The 13,430-nt window shown below is 37.8% G+C and overlaps 1 protein-coding gene across 1 annotated transcript in view; it reads right to left on the bottom strand.

Moving 5' to 3' along the window:
- UNC13B (unc-13 homolog B) overlaps positions 1–13,430 on the bottom strand; it is a 269,311-nt gene that overhangs the window by 215,747 nt on the left and 40,134 nt on the right. The window contains exons 3-4 of the mRNA XM_044678148.1: positions 3,960–4,077; positions 2,869–2,992 (exon numbers count right to left, since the gene is read on the bottom strand). Of these exons, the coding sequence (XP_044534083.1) occupies positions 2,869–2,992; positions 3,960–4,077 (242 nt within the window). The remainder of the gene's footprint in view (positions 1–2,868; positions 2,993–3,959; positions 4,078–13,430) is intronic.

Raw genomic sequence — 13,430 nt, 5'->3', positions numbered from 1 at the left:
CAAAACTTTTTAAAAGAATGAATATTTTTTAAAGTATTCAGTAAAGATTCGCTTTTTGTTGAATAGTTTCCAAGCCTGATAGTGTCAAGTGGAACCAAATCATTGAGGGAAGAGTCTATCAAGTGGAAAATGGCTGAACAAGTTGTGCTATATGACTGTGATGGAATATTATTGAGCTATAAGAAATGATGAACAGGATGACTTCAGAAAAATCTGAAAAGAATTAACTGAACTGGATGCAAAGTGAAGTGAGCAGAAGCAAGACAATATTGGACACAGTAACAGCAATATTATATGGTGAACAATTGTGAATGACCTGGTTATTTCTCAGGAATACAGAGATCTAAGGCAACCTGAAAGACTCATAATGAAAAATACCATTTACCTTCAGAGAAAGAAGTGAAGGAGTTTCAGTGGAGAGCAAAACACCATTTCATTTTTTTTAACCTCTTCCAAAAAATGACTAATAAGGAAAATGTTTTACATAATTGTACATATAAAATCTATATCCAACTGTCAATCATCTCAGGGAGGGAGGAAGGGAAAAAGGAAGGGAGGAAGAGAATTCTGTATTAGTGGCCCAGATGGAGAGGGATTAGGTGAGGAAGAGAGATGGGTCAGTGTGGTAATTCTCTCTTCCCTCTCCTGTGATGCCAATAATACTGAGGTAACTTGAAGGGGGTTTCACCCAGATAGTGGATGACCAGGGAAAGTATGCCAGCCCTCGAAAGTTAGAGGGAAGGCTTCCACACAAGATGAGGTATGTGGTGATCCAATTCGATCTTGCCCAGAATTACGGTTCACACGAGCCTCCCCCAAGACCGGTCATCAGCACCACGGATGGTCTGGCTCAAAGATGGATTCAGCCAGGCAAAAGCTGTGGGACCCCCTTCCCCTCTTGTCTCTCAATGACTCTGGAATGCTATCTGACTACTAAAAGTATTTATTAAGAATATCAGGGTGGATCGATAAGGGTGGTGGTCAGAGGAATTGGGTCTCCCTAAATGTCTAACCCAAGCTCCATCACTTTGGGGAGCCAATTCAGTCTCCTACCCAAAGCTTCTCCTTCCCTTCCCTCTATCTCTGTTTCTGGTCTATAAGTTATAGTTATAATTCTGCTGAATAGGGTCTCTCTGTAAGGTAAGGAATAGGATGAGAGGGGTTTGGGGATCTGCTCCCAGATAGAGTCCAGAATCCCCAGTGGACAGGATGATTTAGTCTTGGTCGTGGGAATATGTCTGCTGACAGAGAACAGGGTATCTGCATTCAATTCCAGTCAGGGAAATCCACAGGCTCGCCTTCAGTTCAATCAGAGCCAGCTCGCCACTTCCATCTTCCTTGAGCTCTCCAAACCGAAGACCAGGTCCTTCAGAATCCTTCCCAGAATTCCCTGCTGTCCTCAACTGCCATTCTTGTCTCATGCTCCTCTCGTGCAACATTCTGTCCTACCAAAATTCTTTCCTTTACCCTTCATCCTTACAATTTGGAATTCAAATTTTTGTTTAAAAGTGTTAAAATTTGTCTTCATATGTAATTGGGAGGAATAAAATTATTTTTTAAATGAAGCTAAAAAATTTTAAAAGGTAGCAGGAAAACAGAAAATATAGAGGCCCTAGTGAGGGCAGAAGAAGAATTAACAACAGGGAAAGCAACTGAGGCACTAAGGCAGTCAAAGCAATTAAGCACCAAAGGGGCTCTTGACTCCCTCTTTTCCTAAAGATAGTATTCTGTGCCTAATGGGATGGCTCTTCACAAGCCAATAACCAGGTACCACTACCAAGTGCTTCACCAAAAATATAATTCAGAATCACTTGCTACTGAGCCATTAACACCTTCAACCCAGCATCTATTCTTAGAACCAATGTATTTCTCCTCTACTTTAAAAGCAGCACGAATAGGGAAGCAACTGCAACTTCAGAAAGGGAAACTAAGAGAGTTTTATCTTGTGCTGCCACCCTACATCAGTTCCCTCTCTTCTAAGGAAGAGGAAGCAGGGAAGGCCAAAGCAGCTGCAATGGCAGCTGCTACAGCAGGAGTACTCCTAAGAAAAGAGACTTTCCTCCAAAAACTGATTTTAGTGATGCAGATTAGCTTTGAGTGGGTGATTATTTTAATCTTCATGCTGGTGTTATTCATGGCATTAATTTTCAAGTAGAATGTGCTCCTTTCTAGCTCATTCTAAAAATAAATTTCTCAATCTCTCCCATCCAGTTGTATCAATTCTCTTTTTTGTTTCTGTCTGAGTCAAATTCCAGGACCCTGACTTTTTCCCCTGCCAGGGAAACATATGTACGGTTCTCATTTAACCTTAAGAGGTAAACTTGAGGGTCAGTCCCTCTAGTCTTGTTGCAGGGTCTGCCTCCTATGGAACACAGGGTCCAAAGAGCTATTTATACAGGAATAGTCACCTCTAGGCAGCTTAGATAATACAATACCTGTGGAACTGGCCAGTCTTTTTTAGTTACTGTACCCTTTATAAGTGCTACTCGAGTTTTAAAAAAATTACAGAAACAGAATATGCATGCAGATTTCAAAACTATAAATAAATTTAAATATTTTAAAATGGAATAAATTAATGATGCTCTTGGGCTAGGTAGCACCTATAGGGCAACATAAGTAACTGTGTGATGAGTATTTCTAGAAAACCAAACTTCTTAAAAAGCAAGCTTTCATGACCCAATTCATTTTAAAAGTTCAATTCAACAGGCTATTTCTTCATTGTTAAAGAAGAAGATTCCCTGCATTAAAAGAGGATACAACGTGATTGAGGAGATAAGACAGACAAACATACAAATAGCTGGAGGATAATTTAAAAAACAATGTATAAACATGCATCGATTTGTCAAAAACTTAATCAAACATACTCACCAAAAGGCAATTCAAATCTTGTATCTAGCAAAATTTTATGGGGAGTTGGGTTTTTGGTTCCACAGACTTCATCATCTTTCATTAATGTTTCTGCTTCCAGGGTGGACCACTCCCCGGGGCCTTCCTAAAGGAATATAAATCTAAGATTAAATTTTAAACTCCTTTTATATTTTTTCTATTAGTACATTTCTATAGGACCCATTAACTCTATTTCCTCCAGACCTGCTTGTTTAGAAGGTCATTGCTGCAGGAGTGTCTAAGAACCATTTGTGCTCTATAAAATCAATCATGTTTTTCTATCTTATCTTCTTACTCCTCACCTTGATTTCCTTTAATGCAAGAGTGCTTTATGTAGGGTCTGTAAATGTGTTTTTTTTGTTTGTTTTTTAAACCCTTACCTTCCATCTTGGAATCAATACTGTGTATTGGTTCCAAGGCAGAAGAGTGGTAAGGGCTAGGCAATGAGGGTCAAGTGACTTGCCCAGGGTCACACAGCTTGGAAGTATCTGAGGCCTGATTTGACCCCAGGACCTCCTGTCTCTAGGCCTGGTTCTCAATCCACTGAGCTACCCGGCTGCCCCCCTGAAAATGTGTTTTGATGAGTATATTTCAATAAAATTGGCATCTTTGGCAATCCTATATATTGTTTTATACACTTAAAATTAATATTTTGAGATGGGGTCCAAAAGCTTCACTAGATTCTGCCAAAGAGGTCCATAAAAAAAACCTTTTTTTATTTTTTTAAAAAAAAGGTTAAGAAACTTTGTTCTAATTCCTTTCACTGAAAAAGAGTAGCTTTTACTGTACTTTACTCCTGCAGGATTTTTAACATTTCCACAAGGTACAGAAGGATCACAAAAGCCATCTCCTTACTATGAAACTCTTTATCCAAAAATCCTTTCTTTAGATTCTTGCTGAAGATTTTCTAGCATGGTTCCACATTTACTTTACACACCTTCTGAATGAACTACTTAGTTTCTCAGATGAGCCAATATTTCCAATTAGTAAAGAGGACTAACATTTCAGACAGAAGAGAATTGATTTAACCTCACCAGGATAAATTCCAAGGAAAGGCAATACAAATAACTAACCTCATCTGACTGCCGGATGGTCTTCAGTGCAATCCACACAGTACCCACCATTGTGTCCCAAATCAGGCCTTTGTTCCATACTTCTACACTTAAACCCAGGTCCAGGCGACTGATCTCACTGATGGAAATAAAAAATAGACCATTGAGGAAATTGTGTGAAGACACAATGGTGATTAAAAACAAAAAACTACCTACTTCTGACTTACATATGCCATTGGTCATAGATCTAGTATTGGAAGGAAACTCAAGAAGCCATTTAGTACAAATCCCTCTTTCCATAAATGAGGACACTGAACCTGAACCCAGATCTCTGACTGCTGAGCAATCATTCTTTCTGTCATATCGTATTAAGCCTTGAATACCATGATGAGCCCCAAATGGTCTTAAAGTAGGAACTTCATTATCTACTAAAAGGGTGAAAAAAGCATTATGTAACACCGAAGCAGTTCTAAGGCTCCTGACACTACTGTGGAACATATCTTCAGAGAAAAAAAACTTTCTTTTCAGGAATATTTGTCCCATCTCTTCCTGAACATGTGAAAAACCTAGCTTCAGCCATTAGCTAGACAATGGAAGGTGTAGGCAGAATGTAGACAAATGATGATGATATACTGTTGTCATTTTTTAGGGGAAAATAGTCTTAGAAATTTTCATTATATTTTGTCACAAAAAAAGCAGCACAGAGTAGTGTGTTAAGAACTAAACCTTGAGTCTAGAAAACCTGAATTTATCAATTAAACTAGTTTGTGACCATATAAAAGTCATTTAACTTTTTGATGTTTCAGGTAAATCTCAGAGTAAAAACTGGGAGTTCCCCAGTGTGCATAATCTATGTAATCATAGGTCCAAAAAAACCATAGATATATATATGATACATACATATATATGAGAACTTAACCACCACCATCTGACATATATATCTTGTATTTTCCAAAGCATTTCTACATTTATGCTCTCATTTTATTCCACTAACAATCCCAAAAGGGTAGCAGTTACAGAACTGAGAGAGTTGGCATTCAAATCAAAGTCTCCTTGAGTTCAGATACAGTTTTTTTCCTATTACTCCACATCTATTGCTAGTGATAGAGAAAGCATTTCTCTCCCTGTCATCTCTCTAGGCCCATTCACATCCTAGAATTTCATAAGAATGCGGCCATATACCTCTCTATGAGTCACAGGATCATAGGATCAGAGATTTGGCACTAGATAGGACCTTTGCAGTCATCAAGTCTATCTCCAACATCATACAGATTGGATAACTAAAGCACCCAGAGATGAAGTGATTTGCCCAACTGACTCAATTGATACAAATATTTAATAATTATTCTCATTGTGTAAAAAAGCTCCGTACTAGACAGATCAGACTGAGAGATTAACTTCTGGAACCCAAACCCACCATCTCTATGAACCTGTGCAAAAAAAACAACAACAAAAAAAACCTTAAGTGAGCCAAACTAGGTTGATATGCTTCCCTGAAAAAGTAGAACAAAGATAACCAATCTCAGTCTTCTCTAGAGAACATATTCATTTCTACTTGTGGAGAATAGAGAAGCATAATTGGTAGATTAAAAACTGACCTCACCATAGTATTAACTCAGATTCTTTTTATTGGAGGAAATAGAGAAAGAAAATTATCTGCCTAATCAGAGGAGCATCATAGAATCTAAGAAGAGTTCTAAGAATACCAGCTTGTAGTAAAGTGTCTGGAAAAAAGTAGGTGCTTAATCAATAGCAACTGATTCATTTTAAAGAACATAGCAGATCTCAGCCTGACCCTTGTTACCTTCTAAGACAGCCTAGGTGAGAAGAACTTTACAGCCATTAATGAGAGGGCTGAATAAGGAAAGCTGTACCTCTGCTCTGCAGAATAAAGGTTTTTCTAATCACAGTATTAGCAGGAGAGAGAAGACAGAATAGCAAATGGCATGAAGATAGCACCTCAAGTTAAGGACTCTGGCTAAGGCCTAATCCTAATGTAAGATTTAAATTAATATCCAATAACTCCAAGTATAATATTTTATAAGATTTATTAATAATCACTTGAAGTAGAAGAAATAAAAGAAACAAAATTAGAAAGCCTAAGTTAAAAAACAAGTGGGTAAAATTCTCCTGCCTGACTCTGGCCCAGCCTCCACAGCTATGATCAGGGGAAAAGAGAGAGAGAGGCAAGGTCAACCAGAACGCTATCCTATGTACACATACAATGTTTGCCCTCAGCATGAGGACAATGGGATGCTGGGTAGGAGAGTTCTGAGAAGCAAAATTCTGATTACACAATCCCCCCTGTGATTCCAATGGGAAACAAGCATGTAGAAATCTCCCAGATTTACATGCCTATTTTCCCAAATGAATCATTATACATAACCAACTTCTATCTCTAAAGATCTTTAACTAGAGATACATACAATATTGCACTTTCTAAGGAGAAATTACGATAATTTGGGGATAAGAGGGAAATAAAAGAGAAAGAGAACAAAACCAATGATTACTAGGTGCATTGACAAAAAGTCAATTAGGGGGCAATCCCCTTTGGCATAAGAGTGTACATTCAAAATAAATTTTTTCAACCCTTCAAAGTTCAATTCACCACATTCCAATGTTCATTCTGGATCTTTTGATGCAGTGTGAGGTTTCTACAGGCATCTCCATGATGCCTTCTCCAAATAGTTCACTTTCTTGATTTGGGGAGGTAGCAAGTTTCTTATCTTAAAATTACTCTCAAGCAAGAAAAATGTTTATAAATCTAGAATTCTATGACAATAATACACTAACAAGCTGAAAGAGTTCTAAGCCCTCCCTTTAAGGTAAAGGTTTACTAACCACAGTAGCTCTAGTGGATGTTGGACAGAGTATTATTAGATGACTTTGAATTTATTGAGACAGCTGAAGACCAGTCAGAGAAGAGACATGAGGCTTGGAGGAAAGCAGTGGAGACACCCAGCAGGGAGCAGCTGAGGTGGAAAACCTAGAAAAGTTCTCTGTGAAGGGAATTCTCTTCCCTTTGCTTTGATGTAATTGATCAGCAACTTTTGATTTAATCAATCAGTATTTTGCCATTGAGATGAGCAGGGATGGACAGGCTCTCAGAGAAAGGATGTTGAAACCAACAAGATGGAAAACTGATTCCACAGGCACTGCCCCTCTGGGTGGTGCCAGGCAAATTAAGGAGCTTTGATTGGTTCCTGAGATGTGACACAGGAGAGCTAGTGGGTAGAGAAAATTGCTTATAAAACCGAGACCAAGGCTCTGCTGAGACACTCACACTCTTCTGGCTGGAGATTGGAACCTGAGTAAGAACCCCTGTCGGCGGTGAGCTTCATTCCATCAGAATGGCACATAGGTTGGTAGGCTAGGCAACTCTCTACCTCTTACCTACATTTCCCTTTCTTTACTATCACTACTTTGATGTAATAAAGCTAATAACAGACTCATAATTTAATTTTAATGATTACAGTTCAAAGGAGCACACTGGTGGTTTAGATAATACAGAATGCTGGTTCATTCTCTGATTATTTTTACCCCTCAGAAAAAGCAGATTTGCCTCCTAATTTTAGAAACCATGACTATATGGAGCCATCACGTCCAACCCCTTCATTGTACGAATGAAAAAAACTGAGACTCAGCAGGGTTGACAAGGCTTGCCTGATGGGCAGCACGCCTAGCATGATGATATGAACAGATTTTTGATAGTAAAACAAATTACTCCTTTTTGTGTGTGCTCTATCACTGTGTATCCCTCTGGGTTACTAGTATAATGAAACACATTGGTATGGGTTCATGAGCTATGGCTTGGCCTGCATTTTGACCCACAAAGTCCCTAGACCTTCAGCTAACTAAATGTGAGACCCAGAGAAAGGAGACTATCTAGTCCAATATAAGATGCTACATATTTCATGGGTACTTAAAAAGACAATGCCCTACCCAAAGATCCAAGTTTTTACATATGAACAAAAAAAGAAAGGTTTTATTTAATAAGCATTTGTTGAGCATCTGCCAGAGACTCTAAACAGTGAAGGAATACAAAAAAATATATATTTCCCCCCAAAAAGTATTACTTTCTTTGCCTTTGATGTGATTTCAATCTAGGAATAGGCAATAAGATTGGATCTGAACTTATAACCTGTTTACCACTTTGTGGCTAACTCACTTAACTTCCCTGGGTCTCAGTTTCCTGATTTATAAATAAAGATGAGGTTGGACTAGATATTCTCTACAGTCCCTTTCAGCTCTAAATACTGTGATAGCAGGTAAGGTCAAACAAAGGCATCTTCAAGATGTGCATTTTCAAACAATTTTACACATGTTTGAAAACAAGGAAAGTGTACTATCTTTAAGGTCTCTGTCAGATCTAAAATTCTAAGATTGTATAAAATTAACATTATTGAAGAGAGAATGGATGAATATTTATAACATGGTGTTTAAGTATTCACTTATCCTTACAGTATGAAGGGCACAGATGGAGGACTCAGATTTAAAAAGAAGGGAAATCTGAGTCAGTAAGGAAGTCAACATCAGAGAGATACAATGACAATGACAATATGTGCCAGGGTGAGAAGAAGAAATAGCATAGTAGCGATGCATAAAGTGGGCTACATTTGGTAAGAGAATCTGAGTCTGAAACATGCCCTGGCCCCTTACTACCTATGTGACCCAGAGCAAGTCTCAACTTTGCCAAGTCTGTTTCCTCATCTGTAAAATGAGGGAGTTGGACTAGATACCCCATATATCCACAGTTTCTAAAATAAGGAAGGAAATCTGCTTTTTTCTGAAGGTAAAAAAGAATCATGGAACAAACCAGAATTCTAGACTCTCTGAGCACCATAATTGGTCAATAATCACCTAATGACTATAAAAATTTTAGGACTATCAAAACTCATTATTTAGCCTGGAAGTCAAAAATCATCCACTGTATCACTGATAATGTCTGTTATGAATGTAAAACAAAAAATCTATAGTATGTCCTATGCACCCTGTACACAAAGACAATTCTCTGGACTGTGCATGTAGTGATTGATTGCAGCTTCCTCTTATTTGAAGCTCTGTTGCTTAGATTTATGGTCCCCTCGAGTCTACCATATGCCTTTGTTTAACAAAACAAAAAAAAAGCCCCTCTATTCCTGATTGCAGCACAGCACATTGATTAATCTCTCTATTCCTGCTGTGTTCTCTAGTACTCAACAGCAATATGCCAGTATTTGAGCTTTTGCCTACTTGTGATCCAGGTCAGGAAGCTAACATGAGTTAATCATATCCCTCCTCCATCTCCATCCCTCTAACCAAAGTAAATCTGCATTTTAGTGTTGATTTTCTGAACTTTGTTGCTATTTTACTCTTCATTTATATAACTGTTGTTACTATGTATATTATTCTCTTTTCTCCACTTTTTTTCATCTTTAGACTATTTATAAAAGAAATATGGCAACAAAAGAAGGAGTAAAATTTCTTGAGAACATAAGAGGAGTACAACTGTGGGTAAAGAGGTCATATCTAATGGGTGAGCAAAGTTATCTTAATCAAACCCATTTCCCTATTAGGGTTTCTTCTATTGATTATCTCCAATTTATCCAGTCTGCATCTTGTAAGTACATCAATGTTTAGATATTGTCTCCCCAATTTGACTATGACCTCCTTGAAGAGCTGGGACTGGGGGTTTTTGGCCTTCACTTATATCATCAGGGCTTAGTACAATGCTTCTTGATTTGAATCTAGAAGCCTGAAAATGTGGCAACGAGTATGCAAAATGCCTGAAAGCTTAAGGAAAATCAAAAGAAGATCCACAGTTGGCCCACATCATAGCTTTCCATTAAAAGACAGTGAAAAGGTAAAGAATGACTACACTGAGTAAGAGTCACTCTGTCTCATGATGCTGGAGATGTCTATCTATGAGATGGTACATCAGTCATGGTTCTGCACCTCTTATCTCTTGATGCTGAGTAGCTGCAATACATAAATGCTTTGGGGGCAGGGAGATGTTCACTTTGAAATAATATTCATATTGCCAACAGAGATTTTAAGCACAATATAATTTGTTCTCAATAGGCTGATAGATAGAAGATTGAATTAAAAGAACAATTGGCTACTTGCATTTAGCAATGACAGACAGTAGACAGAGTTAATCACCAGGCTCTCTTTTACATGCCTGGCTGACTGATTCCTTCTGTCTCTTCTCTTCTGTCTCTCTTAATTTAGTATTGTAGGAATAAGGTATCTTTTTTAAGACCCTTACCTTCCATCTTAGAATCAATACTGTGTATTGGTTCTAAGGCAGAAGAGCAATAAGGGGTAGGCAATGGGGGTCAAGTGACTTGTACAGGGTCCCACAGCTAGGAAGTAACTGAATCCAGATTTGAACCCAGGACCTCCCATCTCTGGGCCTGGCTTTCAATCTTCTGAGCTACCCAGCTGCCCCCAAGGAATATAGAATCTGAAAGCATCTCCAAGCTTGTGAGGAGATGCTAAGATGACTATAGTTATCTGGTTCTTTTCCTGAGCCAAAGATAACACATGAAACCTGAAGCTGGAAAGCAAATGTCAACTTTTAATCATTTACAAATAAACATCATAATAATAGCTAACATTAACATAGCACTTACTATGTGCCAGACTCTGGTTCCAAGCACTTTCCAACTGTTATCTCATAACAACCAGGGAGGTAAGTACTATAATCTCCACTTTATAGATGAGGAAATTGAGGCAAAAAAGAAGTAACTTGCCTAGGGTCATGCAACTCGTAAGCATGTGAGGCCAGATTTTGAACTTGGTTCTTCTTGATTCTAGGACCAACTCTCTATCCTTTGTTCCACCTAGCAGTTCCTCTTCTTTCTTGAAAATCCAAGCTGCTTAGCTTAAAGCATTATTTTGTTCTAAACAGTAATGAATTGCGAAAGAAAAATCTTAAGAGATCTACATTTCAATTAATTTTGCTGGAGATTGCTATGTAATTCAATAATTCCGAATGAGTCACTTGCTCTTTAGTAAGTGGGGATAAGAATCTGAAATATTAATGAAGTTTTAAAAATTACTGCAACCAAGGATCCAAGTACTTAGCTTCCCACACCCACTCCCCCTCACAAACCTTTTAAAGGTAAAATACCAGGGAAGGAGGAATGGATAGAACTACAGAAGCTTAAGTAGTAATATTAAAAATATATATACTCTTCAGCACTTGGTTACTATATACTTTCACAGATAATCATCACTAGCCCTCATCCCCAACTACTGAAAGGTTTTTCTAGCTAAGACACTGACACATACCTTCACAGAACCAGCCCTTCCACATAGTCAATTCATTCATGGTGATATATGGCTTTCCAAAACAATAGCATACTAAGAAGTAATAAAATGAGACAATGTGTTAGGTCATACTAGAAAAGAGACTCCTATGATTCTGATGTTAAGTTCAGGAGAATTTTAAAGTTCCAAAAGTCTTTTATGAGATGGCACCAGCTCAATCACATATTCACAGGAAAGGAACAGAATCAACTCTGGGGATCCTGTGTTGTTGATGGGCATCAAATGATTTAATGTTTAAAATTTTACTGTGATCATTCCTACAGAGAACACCTAGAAACAATGCCTTTTAAAATTAATGTCTTTTCCTACAAAACAGGAAAAGGCAGGAGAAAGAGAAATTATCATGCAAAATCCCTGTGCTAAAAGCTTATTCTTCTTCAGAACATTTTCATTAAAAATATTTCACCTACTCAACTATCCCTAACAGCAAATATAACTTTGATATAGAACCAACTCTCAGTAACTTCCTTCCTAATTTCTAGTTCATTCATGAAAACTCACAGTAACAATTCTCATTCAAGAAATAATACTATTTTAAATAGATTTCACTATGTTGTTGTTGCTGTTGTTGATCAGTCAATTCAGTCTTGTCTAACTCTACATGATCCCATTTGGAGTTTTCTTGGCATAAATACTGGAGCAGTTTGACATTTCCTTCTCCAGCTCATTTTACAAATAAGGAAAATGAAGCAAACAGGGTTAAGTAATTTGCCCAGGGTCACACACAGCTAGTAAGTATCTCAAACCAAATTTGAACTCAGAAAATCAATCTTCCTGACTCTAGGCCCAGCACTCTATTCATTATATCACCTAGCTGCCTAGATGTCACTATACCAAATCCTTAATTTCTAAGCTTTGTGGAATGAAAAGATTTTGAAATAGAAATTCTAGACCTAGTTAAAGAAATAAAAATCATGTGGGAACAAAATAAAACACATGTCATTCCTGGGCAGCTGGGTAGCTCAGTGGATTGAGAGCCAGGCCTAGAGACAGGAGGTCCTAGGTTCAAACCCGGCCTCAACCACTTCCCAGCTGTGTGACCCTGGGCAAGTCACTTGACCCCCATTGCCCACCCTTACCAATCTTCCACCTATGAGACAATACACCGAAGTACAAGGGTAAAATAAATAAATAAATTGTATTTACAGTTTAAAAAAAAAAACAACATATGTCATTCCTGCTGTCTTGTCTGCAACTAGAGTTATCACTCTTTGCAGATGCTGTGATAGTTTATGTAAAGAACCCTAGACATATAAAAAACTAATCAAAACAATTAACAACTTCTGCAATGTTGAAGGATATAAAATAAGCCCACACAAATCATCAAGATTTTTCTATATTACTGACAGAACCTAGGAGAATAGATATGAAGGAAAATTCCATTTAAAATAACTATAGATGGCATAAAATACTTGGAGGTCTATCTGCCAAGACATACACAGAAACTATATGAACACAATTACAGAAGAATTCTTTACATAAATGTGGAAATTTAAAAGTAGCCTGTACCCCTTTTCTTTGGCACCCAAAAACAACCTTTGGATTTTGAAGGAAAAAGAATGAAACTACAACTTGCTCCATTCCCTCACTCCCTGGTTGAATAAGAATGGAGACAAAGCTTTTTGGTTTTTTGTAAACAAGCCTCTTAAGATAGTGGAGTAGAGAAAAGATTGGGGGTAGGGGTAGAGAAAAGTGGACAGGCATTCACTATGCTCCTATTCTAAAGTTCTTTCTGATTTCTTGCTTCTGGAAGACAAACTTTGTCTCTAGCCCAGACTCCCCCGGATCCAGAAGACCCATCTCTTATCCAGAGTGGGTTAGAGTTCTCCCATAAGAGGAGCTTAGGAGAGGGATGTCACAAAGAGCATAGAGTACTGGGAGAAAGTGGGGGCCTTTCACTGAGAATCTAGAGTAGGTATGTGTTGGCCTGGCTCTTGGAAGGTAAGGCAAGGTGGCTGGCCACACATGGCTAGTGCCTTCTTTTTCTCTGGTTCACTTTTTATTATTTAGTAAATTATTAAAAAATGAGATATGACCTAGAGAGAATTTTAATCAACACAAATAAAGACAGATCTAAATAATTAGATATTGATTGCTCATGGGTAGGCAAGCCAGTAAAACTTATAATAATACCACCTAAATTAATTGACTTATTCAGTGCCATAGCAATCAAATTCC

This window comes from Gracilinanus agilis, chromosome 1 (assembly GCF_016433145.1).
Source record: "Gracilinanus agilis isolate LMUSP501 chromosome 1, AgileGrace, whole genome shotgun sequence".
NCBI lineage: Eukaryota > Metazoa > Chordata > Mammalia > Didelphimorphia > Didelphidae > Gracilinanus > Gracilinanus agilis.
The sequence above is the reverse complement of the archived record's forward strand: the minus strand, read 5'-3'. Positions and strand labels throughout refer to the sequence as shown.